At 42.4% G+C, this 13387-nt stretch overlaps 1 protein-coding gene across 7 annotated transcripts in view; it reads right to left on the bottom strand.

The window, feature by feature from the left end:
- The window catches only part of ZBTB20 (zinc finger and BTB domain containing 20), a 503536-nt gene that overhangs the window by 28067 nt on the left and 462082 nt on the right, over window positions 1-13387 (bottom strand). For all 7 annotated transcript variants that reach the window (XM_042031786.1, XM_042031783.1, XM_042031788.1 and 4 more), the window contains one exon: window positions 5231-6838. In XM_042031786.1, the coding sequence (XP_041887720.1) occupies window positions 5231-6818 (1588 nt within the window). In that variant the 5' untranslated portion in view covers window positions 6819-6838. The remainder of the gene's footprint in view (window positions 1-5230; window positions 6839-13387) is intronic.

Here is a 13387-nt window from a genome sequence, read left to right as displayed (position 1 = left end):
CTGCCCATTACCAATGAGAGAGAGAGAGAGAGACAGAGAGGAACAGACAAAAAAAAAGAAAAATCATAAAATTAAACCAGTTCGGTAGAACTCTTTGCAATAAACTAATGTAAGTCTCGTGGGGGCCTTTGGAGAGGTGCTCTGGCTAACAAGAAATAAGTCTGTTAATCAATGTGTTTTGACACACAACATTTTTTTGCAACCAGAGGTTTCAAAATGCTTTACAAAGGGGGTTGGAAGTATTCCCTATGCACATACAGTAAAAAAGAGCTCAGGTGATTTCTTCAAGGTCACACAGGAGGCACTGACAAAGACAGGACTAGAGTTAAAAGGTCCTGGCGTCCATACCCAGTTTCAATGGCACAGCCTCTCCTGTCTGTGCTCCCGTCTAGCCCCTCATGCTCATTTCTAGACAGGAAGGTCTCAGACATGCTACTTCACCTTTTGGTGCCTCCATTTCCTTACCAGCATGCAATAAAAACAGGGACAAAGCCAGTGATTAGCAGACAGCTGGTACCTGTGCCAGCTGACCTGTGCCAGACTCATTTTGGTCAAATTGCTTTAAATTTCTCAGGAGAGGAGTGATAGAGATTGTCAGAAGAATCCAACACTTTATAAGAGGTTTACATTTGTTGCTCCCTTTTCTGGTCAAATGTCATAGCTGAAGCATGTACAAAGAGCAGAACAGGGAACCTCAGGACACAGAATTGCTTAGGCCAGCCAGCACCATGCAAAGGGCAACCTAACAGATGAACTTCCATTCTAAGACACAAGAAACTTGAATAATTTGACTGCCCAGTTAAGTAAAATGCTTTATAAGGGAAACTAGAGATATAAAATACTTATGTAATCTTCCACACTGCCTTGTGTGCCCAGGACTGTTGTAAAACTTATTATGGAAACTCATATAATTGAACTCTGATCATGTTCAGACAAACCAGTGACTACAAGGATGAACTGGGAAAAATACTTAGCTGAGCACATATGACTGGTTTGTTCAGACTATTAAATCCTCCTCATGCTCAGAGTTCTGGAAGATAAGGCATGGTCTCACATTTCATGGTATCAAGCAATGTTTTCATGATATGCTGCTGCACTGGTAATGTAGACAACAACCAACACCCTGACTGCCCCATCCAAACCCATTTTTTAATTTGCTTTCTGAATCACTTGTGGTATATTTCAGGTGTGGAATTCATCATCCCCAAAGCTTTTAGGGATAGAGATGGTACCATAGCTCTGTAAGAATCAAAATGATCCTGTGTTTCACTGACTGAGAAAATTATTTTCCTGTGGTTATTCTGCAATTTCCCTTCTTTTTTTCTCTCCACAGACATCCTGCTTCCTTCTTTTTACAGTCTGTTTGGCACTGTTTTAAATCCTGAAGAGTCACTCTTCAGGGACCATGACATGCCGGTGGTAATATATAACTCACTCATTATATAGTGAGATTACCATATGCTACTTATATTCAATTCTAAGAGGAGATAATTAAAATGGATTAGATGTGAAAGGCCTACTTTTTTTTCTCCCCAAGTCTCTGTTTCCTTTTATTTCATGGTTTGCATGTATGATGGTGACATCCATGAATGAAATCCACTTGCTACTCTTCCTTGCACTCATGAGGAGTTTGTCCTTACTTGGTGAAAGACACTTGCTCAAAACACAAAGTCCTTACTTCCCTGATGGCTTTGCCACACACAGTGCTGTGTTGTGTGTAGACAGGCCAATATGCTTGACATGTGATGTGGAAAATGATAGCATGTCAGTTAGAATAACGTTTGATTAACTTACAAGAGACAGACTGTATTTACAGAGCTCATTTTTGCTTAGGGCAATATATATCCCAGAGTTTGTAATAAATTGGTCTCCTCCACTCTAGACCCTGTTAAGATTATGCTATAAAAACACCTTAATTTTTGCCTGCATAGTTTCTAAGATACACTGCGTTGTGGCTTTTTAATCTTAGCTTCAAAGCCTTCCTGGGATTTCTCCTCCCCAAAGAATCACAAAACTTTAGTTTTTCTTTTTTGTATGCAAATTTTTGTGCTTCTTAAGCGAGCGCTGTAGATTCTTTATTCCCATGATTCTTCATCTTCAAGTCAGAGAAAACTTTGCTCAGTGAATTAAATGTGCACGTAATTCCTTTTGCTTCTGTATTTTGTATTTGGCTGGTATTAGACAGCAACATGGGATGACTAGAATCATAGAACCATAGCATATCCTGAATTGGATGGGAGAAGCAGCAATGTCAGTGCCCTGGTCATGGTCCCCTTTTCCAGCCCCTGTGTTTCTGGAGATGTAGGCTCTGCAGCTCTTTGAACCCTAACCATAATGGATGCTTGGTGCTGACACTGAGGTCATGGAATCATAGAATCCTGAGTTGGAAGGGACTCACAAGGATCATCAAAGACCATCTCCTGGTCCTGCACAGCAGCACCCCAAGAATCACACCATGTGCCTGAGAGCGTTGTCCAAGAGCTTCTCCAACTCTGTCAGGTTTGGTGCTGTGACCACTTCCCTGGGGAACCTGTTCCAGCACCCAACAACCCCAACCAAAGGGTGAAGAACCTTTTCTGAATACCTAACCTAAATCTACCCTGAGACAGGTTCATGCCATTCCCTCATGTCCTATCACTGGACAACAGAGAAGAGATCAGTTCCTGCCCCTGCACTTCCCCCTGTGAGGAAGCTGTAGGTCACAACGAGGTCTCCCCTAAATCTGCTAGACTGAACAAGGCAAGTAACCTCAGCCACTCCTCATACAACTTCCCCTCATCCAGTCACCATGAGTAGCCCAGATTAGAAAGGTGTGGAGGCAGCAATGTTGGTGCCCTGACATGATCCCCCTGGCACATCTTTTGCATCCTTTAATCCAGTATTTATCACAGTGTGATATGTAGGAAAAGGCAATAGTGCCTTATAAAGTGCAGACACTGCATGCATCCTAGCACTGTATTTCCATTACATTGTGGGATATATTTAAGTGAGTCTACAGGGAACATGGAAAAATATGAATCACTTGTATGTTTGCACCCATGTGAAAGAAGAAAAAGAGGTCTGTTTCTGTCACATGGAAAGCTACATCAGACTGTAGTTTTTGGAAACATAAAAACATACAGAGATATAGAAGCCTTTAAGTTACTGAATTCTGGTTTATGATTACACTCTTCCATGACTTCTCTTGTGAGCGCTCCAAACAAAAAGATTAATGCAAACATTTGCATCTCCCAAACCTCTCCATTTTTCTGTGGATCTTTTCCAGAGCCACTTTGCCTGGCTTCTTTTAACAGGGCTAAGGAAAGTCACCCTGACAGTGGGAACAGCTGTCTCCCCTCTATTTTTGTAATGATCCTGTCCATCACTAGACAAGGTAGCAGACAGACTTTCTCTGAGGCTGCACACATAAAGATTATTTTCAGGAGGGGTTTCTGAAGCCTAGCTCTCTGTTGGTTAAGGTGAAATTAGTCTCCCAGACATTCGAGGAGCCACTTAGCTCCTAAATGGATTTTGAAATGATTTATCTACCCAAATTTTTCCTTGCCACCACAGTTCATTATTTTGGGCATTCTCAGACCCACATCAATAAAATATTAATTCATGATTGGAGATGCCTATCAATTTCCTCAGTTGGTATTACCTGTAGAAGCTAAGAATGTTTTAGAACAGGTCTTCCAGCACTATTCTTTATCTGACTCCAAATAACCTAGTGCAGTGGTGGGGGAAATAAATACCAAGCTGGGGGTGGGGGAAATAAAGTATCTAATCTCAGTGAAGCTATTTGTAAAAAAGCCTTTCTAGCTTTTAGAACAAGGATGCAAGCAGATATATTTGACTGTGTTCTGAAGGGGATATTCTTCTGAATAACGACACTATCTGTGTAGTATTTTAGCTACTCATCCACAACAGAAAGATGGAGAATATAAACAGACATAAAGGTAATCTTGGGATTCAGGACTCTTGATCCTTGCAATTATACATTTTGTACCAGTCCTGAGAAGTTGATCTTTTTGTATGTGTACACATACATGTCTGCCTTAGATGTCTAGAGGAGTTTTTCATTTAAGTGATAAATACAGGTAAATTGAAGTTAAAAGTTTATATATGCACATGGAATTGAAATCTATTGCGTACAACTGAGAGGCATGACCTACATTCCTCCCATACTTAGGGCAATTTTTCCAGGTTCTCCTCCATGTATCACAAACCCAGCATTTATTTTAAGATCTGATGTTAACAAAGCCACTGCTTGGTGAAAGAAATATTTACTCTTTCTCTAAACTAGAATTTCTCTCCAACAGCAGAAAGAGCCAAGGGCTAAAGCAAGCAAAACTTAGTCCTGAACCCATGATAATTCCTCCATGTAGTATGCATTTATATCCTGGCTTTGAAGCCTCATAACTTGGTAACGCTAGAAAAGGCCATTTTGGCTCAGTGGCAAATATGGTTACCTATGTTATCTCAATAGACCATACACAATGTACTAAAGCAGCTGCAGTTTTAAACAGAAAGGTGCTGATGTTGTGTTCCATTGTGTTCCATGCGTATTCCTTAAATATTTTCTCATTGAACTTTATGTTTCTGTACTCACAGCTAGTGATACCTCTGACTTACCAAGAGACAAGGGATTACAGCAATCAGCTTCAGTGAAGTACACAAAGACTTTCTGACAAAACTTCAGATTTACTTTCTTACAGTAGTATGTGAGATCTAGAAAATATGTGACAGTGACAGTGTGTGTGTGTAACATCTGGGCCTGGACCTACTGCTGCAGCTCCACCAGTAATTAATTTGCCCTAACCTCACCACCACTTGAGCTTAACACCCCATAGCTGTAAAACCTACAGGGGGATGCCTTTTCTTAGTAGATACAGTTTTTCTTACGACCTATTAGTTTCCACTCTTCCACTGAATGTTGCCTGGTCAGCTTCCAGGGTACAATGAATGCTCACCATTTCCTTGGATGGATGCAAGACACATTTTACTCCAACTAAAATGAGCTTGTTTCTGCACCGTGTATAGTTAGGCCCCTGTTTGGGATCCGTATGATTCTGCAGGGGCTCAACTTCAGCACAGTGAGCCCAGGAAGTGTTCCGTGACACCAGCTCCCTGGATAAGCCCTCCCTCCTGTTTGTGCTGGGGGCTGGCAGGTTGGCAAACAGAATCTAAGTCCATGGTTGTAAAGGACCTTCTCTGGCTCCATATGCAAGCCAGAAGGAAGTACTCTTACCTGTGTGTACAAACATGTGCTTGACGTAGTTCTGTTTGGCGGTGAAAGTCTTGTTACAGAGAGTGCACTCGTAAGGCTTTTTTTCGCCTTGCCCACCCGCTGTGCTGTGGCCTGCAGATGGGGCCAAGGGCTGTGGGGCTGGCAGCTGGGCAGTAAAGGTTGACAGGCTGGGCTGGGACACTGTCACAAACTGTGTCTGTTGGCCAGCTAAAGGCTGGGGCAGGCTGAAGAGAAAAGGCTTAGGCCCACTGCCAGCAGACTGCGTGGTGAAAAGGGCAGGCAGGTAGGTGTTGCCAGCTGTGCCAATGACCTGAGTGTTGCTGGTCAGAGTCAGTGGCATCCTCAGATTGCTGGTGAGGGTTTCTGTCTGGCGTAAGTAGATCTGTGTGGTTGGCAATGGTTGGGCAACAGATGTGTTGACAGAAGGCTGCAAAGCCCCCTTTTCGGTGCTGTTATTGACTGTGAGCACTTTGCTGTCCATTTCAACGTCATTGCTTCTCTCTGGTGAGGAAGAGTTGGCATCTACATGTTGCTGCTGCTGCTGCGGCTGAGTGCCATCAGCAGGGACGTCATTTTGATCTGCTTGAGAGGGTTCTTGCTGCCCATCCCGGCCCAGACCAGCCATAAACTGCTGCTCCATGGAATCAGGCTCAGTGCCAATGGAGGAACTGACACCCGAGTCAAAACTTTCCCCTTTGGGCTCACTCTCAGTGCCTTCTGCTTGGTCAGTGTCCTCAGTGCATTCCTCAGACTCATTGCGCTCAAGAATCTGCACCCTCTGTTGGCCGTAGTAGTCATAGTCGTCCTCCATCTCCTGTTTAATATGGATGTTGCCCATCAGGGTTTGAATTCGGACAGGGCGGGGTTGCTTCCGGCAGTGTGTGGTCTCTGGAGTGGTGGAGAGGTACCGCTCCATCTGCTGCGACCGTTCATGAATCCGGGTAATCCAGCTGGGGTCTTCTATGTGATGGTCCCTGGGGAGTCCCAGGGCTGTCTCATGGTGGCTGACCACAGCTCCACTGTAAAAGGAGCGCTCCCCACTGCCATTTTGCATGGAACAGGCATAGAGGGCTGAATAGATCCTGTCCACACTGTGCTGTGAATGGCTCTGCAGGTAGCCAGACTCTGTGTCAGTGCTCTGCCCCGAGGTGCCTGATTCAGGTGTTCCCCTGGGTGTCTCTTGGCCAGAATCCTGAATCACCGGGTAGACGTCTCCCACATTTTGTGAGACAATCCTTGTGCACTCATCAATCACAGTCTTGATCTGCAGGATGCTGGCGGCTGTGAGGATTTGGAGGGCCTCTGACTGTGAGACCCGCAGCACCCCGCTGTACATGAAGTCAATGAGCTTTTGCACAGACTGGACTGACACCACTGAGGGGATCTCGATGTCACTGTAGCCCAGCAGCAGCTTGTCCTGGAAGAAGGGGCTGCCAGCCGCCAGCACGCAGCGGTGGGCGCGCAGCATGCTCCCGTGGATGCGGACCGTCACGTCACAGAAGTGGCCACGGTTGCGCTGCTCGTTGAGGGTCTCGAGCACAGAATTGCTGAAGTTGTGAAGGTTGATGCTATGAATGCGCTCTGTCATCCCCTTGCAACTGATGTTACCTGGAGCAGAGCAGGTGACAAAAACAAACAAAAAGAACAGAATGAGTCTTGTCCTCTGCAGGGCCACCACGAGAGCACTGGCAAAGGTGACTGCCCACTGTGTAAACAAAACCGATTGCACTGCAAAAATCTCACACAGAGACATCGGTAAGAACACATCATTTTTGTAAGGCTACAACTAAACTTCATTACTCATTTCCAGAAGATCAAGTCCTGAATTTTTGAACAAAACCAAATGCAGACAGGTGTAGCTGGGCCTAAATTCCAATCACACTCCTGGGCCCTGGACTCCCTATCAGTTTATCTAGCTTTAAAAAGCTTAGAGCCAGTCAATTGCAAACACTGAGCACATGGATTAAAGCTGGATTTTAAGATTTGGATTGGACCTATGCCAGAAGAGATCAGAATCTTACTTTAATGACCCTAAGCTGTTAATGCAAAGAGTATATATGAAAATATGATTTCAATCTAGATTGCCTCTGTTTCACAGTACAGTTACTTGTATCAAAAAAACTGGCAGTCACTTTGTAAAATCCAAATCTGGTTCAAGATTTAGGCTGTAACTGTTCCTAAAATCCCACGCACAGTTTTGTCTGGGGTTGTGGTTTAGAACATTTGCTACTCAATAGTGACAAACAGTCCTCTGAAAAAACCCAAAGCAAAAAGTTAACATGAGCTGTCCCCTTCATTTTTAGCATATCCCAAGTTCTGACTTGCACCAGAATGCCATCATATAAAAACAAATGTTCTCCTGCTGTTATTTACTTTACAGAAACTGGAAAATTACAGACATTTACTCCAAGGAAGATTTTGTCTTAGTTTGGCTGAATAATCTAAATTGAGAACAGTTTAGAAAAGCATCTAACCAATTTGGATACAGAACCAATATAATCTTCAAAATTAACTTTTACAAGTGACTGAAAAGAAACTTCTTAATCTCTCAATCCACTGTTCCCTATCTTCATCTTGCTTGCTTTGGTTTTTATGCTTTCCCATTTCCTTTCCTGCTCTTCAGCAAGTTTTCATCTATTTAGGTTGTGACAGGCAGAAACTGTGGTTTCACCTTTTAATTATGAAGAATCAGCTGCGCCCCTTGATTGGTAAACAAATAAAACACTATTAATATTTTTTTTTCTTTTAGCATTTGTAGTACATACATCACCTCGGTTTCTAGAAACTTAGACAAAGCAATGCTAAATGACCACTAGTATTACAGGCATTTTGTCTTGAATATTCCCACCAAAGATAAAACCACTCTTGCCACAATAACTTGTTAATGAGTGAGCATCCAAAAGTAAAAGTTGGTAAGTGTGAGTAAATTAAACTAGCTTATCGTCACTGTCTAACGAATATACAGAGCAAATAAATAGCACTGAAAGCAGTTGAAAGGCATACCCAGGCCTCTTAGCCCAACAATGTCTCCCTGCTTTGCCCTAAGGAGTGCTTTACATCTCATCCACAGGCAGTAGAACACTACTCACTGCAATTTGCAGGCAAATGTGGCATCCTCCCTGCTCTGCCTTTTTCTTCCCATTTATTCACTACCAACGTCTTGAGCACCCTCTGTTCTGGTGGTTCAAAGAGAAACCGCCTTGGACACTGGTGGTTATTCTAATTCTCTGAAGTAGCTGATGATTAAAGGGAAGCACAAAGGTCAGGAACTGGAAATCACAATGGGCCCAAGCTGTCTGAAGAAGTCTCATGTTAACAGATGTAAACCAACCTGTACCAGAAGGTTATTAATTTCCATGTGTGATTAGCACACTGAAGGGATGCTCACGTAGCAGAAACAAGGAGGAAATCACTAACACCATCATGGAGAGTGTGAAATAAATCTGTCTTGTTCATAAGTTTAGCCAGGAAACCTTCTTTCTCTGATGGGACTTACCACAGGACTAGAAAAACATCTTAGAAACTGGGAGACTTTCCTTCAAGGGCATTGCAACTATTATTACACAAAATATTGTACAGAAGAGATGTATTTCCTCCTCCTTCCTGATAGACTAATTCTCCAGGGGCCTCCAGGCCCTTCCAGATGCTTCCCTGCCCAACGTGTCCGATCATACAAGAATCCAAAATGGATTTACACAGAAAGTCAGAATCCTTGGCAAAAGCTTTGTATTGGTGCGGCAACAGAAGGAGGGAAAGTTATTGATAAATAGGTGACACCTCTTTTCAAGACTTATTATAGCAAGTGACTGTACAGCTACCCATTTATGTCCATCTATCTTTGAGTAGTGTCAGTGACTACCTGGTTTGCTCCTAGGGCTCATGCTCACAGAAACATGTCTTTATTTTCAGCTTTGTCAAATGAGGTATTTGATAATAAGAAGTAATATGCAGCAGTCTAACCCAATAACCCAAAATCCTACCTTGAACATGCACAATGTGGAATATTCTACACATACCAGAGATGCTACAGACAGGTCTCTTGATTTGAGAAAAGAAACCTACTTTGTTACTATGCAACTTGGCAGATAAAATTACTTTTGTGAGCAGAACTCTGAAAAATGCATCCTTAGGACAACTCCTTTCCAGAAAGGTGTGATACGCATCATGAGACTGGATGACTTCCTGGTAAAGTGAATTCTGCCACTAACCCACAAATCACATATAGAAAGGAGGAAGGGCAAGGTTCATCTATAAGTTTCAACAGCCCTTCTCAGGTCCTGGCTGTGGGAATCAAGAGTTGTGTATATGTCAAGCCACAGTGTATTTGGTCCTGAGCTAACTTGATGAAACAGGCAGTTGAGGTTGATCCTGGCTACAGAAAAGAGGTTTGTGTGCATTTCTAAGAGTGATGTGAATAGCTCTACTATAGGAACTGATCTTGGATGCACCTTGTGGTGTAGGAGCTGGTCTGAAAGCCAACTGAGTCACTTCATCAATGGCATTATTTTTTGTTGCTATTAGAGTTTGCTCTTAAAAAGATCCTCTCATTGTTGGAACATCTACCACTTCTTCCACTGAGAAGCAACTGAAATTTACTCCTTGAGAATAAAAGAAGAAGGGTGGTTGGAAGAGACACACAATAAATGGTTAAAAAAAGCTAATACAGATTTTGAGGATGATTTTTCTAGGCCACTTTCCTTGACATTCAACACTGTAAACCATATCTATCCAAAGTCCAGGCAACCAAATAATCTGCATAAGTGTCAGAAACACTACTACACAAGCCACATCGGTATAAAGAGCAGTCTTAACAAATTCCAGAGATTGGTCTGTAGCAAAACCTGCTGTCCAACGCAGATCCTTTCCCTCTCTGCAGGAAACCGGGTCCAGATCCAAGTTTCGTGGTTGACCCCTACTTTATGCTGTTCTAAGCTGAAAGTCCAAAGGTGATGTTCCCCACAAAACACGAACTGGCCAATGCAGGTTTGAGTCTAAGTAAATGCCACATTCTGACAAAGACTCCTAGAGCCTTGGACAAGCCAGAAAGTGTGTCAGCTCCTCACAAGGCCCAGCTGCACACACGCACACTCATCTACTCGTCACTGCACAGAATGCCCAGCTCAGGAAAAAGACTCCTGTCTCAGGCTCTTCTCAGGCCTGCCACTCTTTTAAACTCGAGACAGTGGGAAACTTTCTGTGAAATTCAAGTGGTCTTTGTTAAGTACCCCCCTTTTTTTTGTCCAGTAAACATGATGTAGAGATCCCAATGGACTTATTCTGAGAAACTCCTGTAAAATGGTTTTGTCCCCTTTCTGTGAAGCAAGTTCTGATTGGAGGGGTATTCACAAACCATATAGGAAAGAATGGATGTGAAAATGCAAAGGCCATTCTTACCCAGATGGGCAATGAATAGGCATTTGCCAGTTTAAAAAAAAAAAAAAAGGCAGAAAAAAAGAAAGGAAAAAAGCCTAGACAACTGCACAGATTATGCACATTTGAAATCCTCCTGGGATACAATTTGAAGCTGGCATGGCATAAAGGTGAAACATATTACTGTGCAACTTTGCAAAAAGCTTCATTTGCTCGTATGCAAATGCACCGATTAAACTGTCAGGCTATTCACAGAAACATGCATGGAATTCATCCTCAACTAGTAAGAAGGAGCACAACTTGGATGGGAAAGGAAAAAACTTTTGTTGTGTAATACATGACTGAATGCTTAGATTAGTGTTTCCCTGAATCTCACCCACCCCTCCTGCTGACTTTTATGCTATGGGCATTCAAAAGAAAGTAGGTTTTACCATGACAATAACAATGACAAGCTCTCCAAGTACAGTACCAAAGGAGAAGGCAATGACAGAAGGAAACAGCAGGCAGTGGACTCCTGGAAGATGCTATAGAAAACGTGGAAGTGCAGCAGTGAGGTACATCAAGAATGGCTTGAGGCAGTTTTCTATTTGCCAGAGTTACCGTACTTAGACCTACATAGAGCTAGGAAGTTATGGCTTTAAATGGTGATTTTTTTGTTTGTCAAAACGATAAAAAATGACCAGAAAACATGTGATGTAGTAGAAGCAAAAATATGTACAGAATGCTGAACACTGCAGGCCATTCACAAATGGCTACGTTGCACATTTGAAAATGCATTTAGTAAGATTTTTTCCTGTACAGCCACTAGATGTCCCTTTCTGCAAAGGCAATTCCTGAAAGTCTTAATGCTCATAACTGAAGGATATCAGAGAATTTGATTTTCTCTAGTGTCTTTTAAAATCACAGTATCTCAAAGCTCATTGCACAGTAATGACTACCATTTCTAGAAACACAGTGGTGATGAATCCACCACAGCTACTGTAACTCAGCAGTAGCTCAGTACAGCCTTCACCTGAAGCAAAACTGCCTAAGATGCTGGAATCCAAGCTTTTTTGGAAACTCACTGTGTGCTCTTTCACAGGAATGACTAGCAGAGTGAAACCCAAAGACTGTGTGCTTTCATACTTATGGGGAATAGAAAATAATTGTCTTATATTCTTGACAACTGGTGGGCTTGCTGAGACAGATATAGATTTAGTTTTTGCCTCAATCTTCTGCAGCAAAATTTAGAAAATTGTCTGGCAAAACATCTTACTGATGTCTCACTTAGACAAGATCACCTAGAGCTAGCTTGGTGTTTTTGCCTAGTTTGTCTTTCTGAGAACCTTCTCAAGCCTTGCATTGAGAAGAATGCACACTTTGAGAGGTGGTGGAAAAGCTGGAGATGTATCTTGCTGGAGACAGCACATGGTCTCTGTGTTTTTATTATCAAAATGACAAGTGCTTCCCTAGTTGGGAGAACACCCTGGGCTCAGATGAAGATGTAGAGTTAGGCTTAGTAGGTGGTCTTCCTGCTTCTGGAGCTGTTTCTCTGCGCAACAGTAATCCAGCCACTAGCTCCTGGGAGCACAACAAACCTAATAACCGGCTGCTGCTGGAGACAAGCAGTATCATCTAGTCCTTACTCTCTTCCTCTACCATGTGTGGTTTTGGAAATCTCTAATCCTTGGTCTCCACATCAACTGTTGGATGACCACAGCCTCCTGTTTGTATCAAAAGGATGCATTAGGTTCTTCAGACAGTCATCTAGTCTACTACTTTTCCTCATGTGGGAATAATTTATCTACGCTATCTCTTCACAAATTTGTCTACCATGTCTGCAAAAACAGCATTGTGGATTTCACCTCCCTCCCCAGACAGACTGTCTACTGTCTTTCTAGCAAGAGAGATTTCTTAGTATTTAACTTTGAAACTGATTACTCAACCCCTTCCCCTAACAGACAGGGAGAACTATTGACCATTTTCCTCTTTATAGCACTCTCTCATATACTGGAAGGTGCCTCACTTTTCTTCTACTTTTCTTCCTTAGACCTGTCTTTTCTAGAAAATACAAACTCAGGTCTCCAAATCATCTTCATTGGTTATAGGTATTCTCCTCATTCTTATCTTCTTCTATCTTCTCTCCAGCTTGTCCTTCTTTCACTTAAAATGCAGCTCTAAAGTGGGTAAAGTACTCTAACTGAGGGAGGTGCATGAAGGAGTTGCCTATATATCATTGTCTATGATACTTGTTAAAGACCTTACAGAACAAATAACCCCAACCAAACAAAGCCCTGTTACCAAAACAGATTTTCCTTAAGAAAGATATATGTGAGTAAAGAATCCTTATGTTGGAATAAAAATCTCAACTCTTTCATAAACACAACAGTTCCGTGGAAATACAGCATTTCCATCACAATATGTGAAAGCTACTCCAGCCCCACAATTTCCATACGAAGTCCTCATTTCCATACATTCGTGTCTTGTATTCCAAACTTTGCACTGCAACAAGCATGGGTGCTTTCTTCAGCTTCAATGACCTGACTTATGCCAATTGATAAAGCTTTATTTTCTGTTGTTATCAAGTTAGTTACTATAAAACTGGATTAACAGAGCAAAAATTCCTATATAGTGTTTTCATACACAACATTAGTACTGCATCAGCTTCCAACTCTCTGGGACCAATTTAGTGGAGTAACACTTCTTTCACTCAAGGAAGTGACCAGGATTCAAATCCTGAAAACCTGGCAATGTCTGACTTCTCAGTACATCTTAGAGATGCGGGAGAGACCAATTCAGCCACGCCTG

This window comes from Corvus kubaryi, unplaced genomic scaffold (genome assembly GCF_017639235.1).
Source record: "Corvus kubaryi isolate FWS band 111438036 unplaced genomic scaffold, C.kubaryi_AGA036_p1.0 37341, whole genome shotgun sequence".
NCBI lineage: Eukaryota > Metazoa > Chordata > Aves > Passeriformes > Corvidae > Corvus > Corvus kubaryi.
The sequence above is the reverse complement of the archived record's forward strand: the minus strand, read 5'-3'. Positions and strand labels throughout refer to the sequence as shown.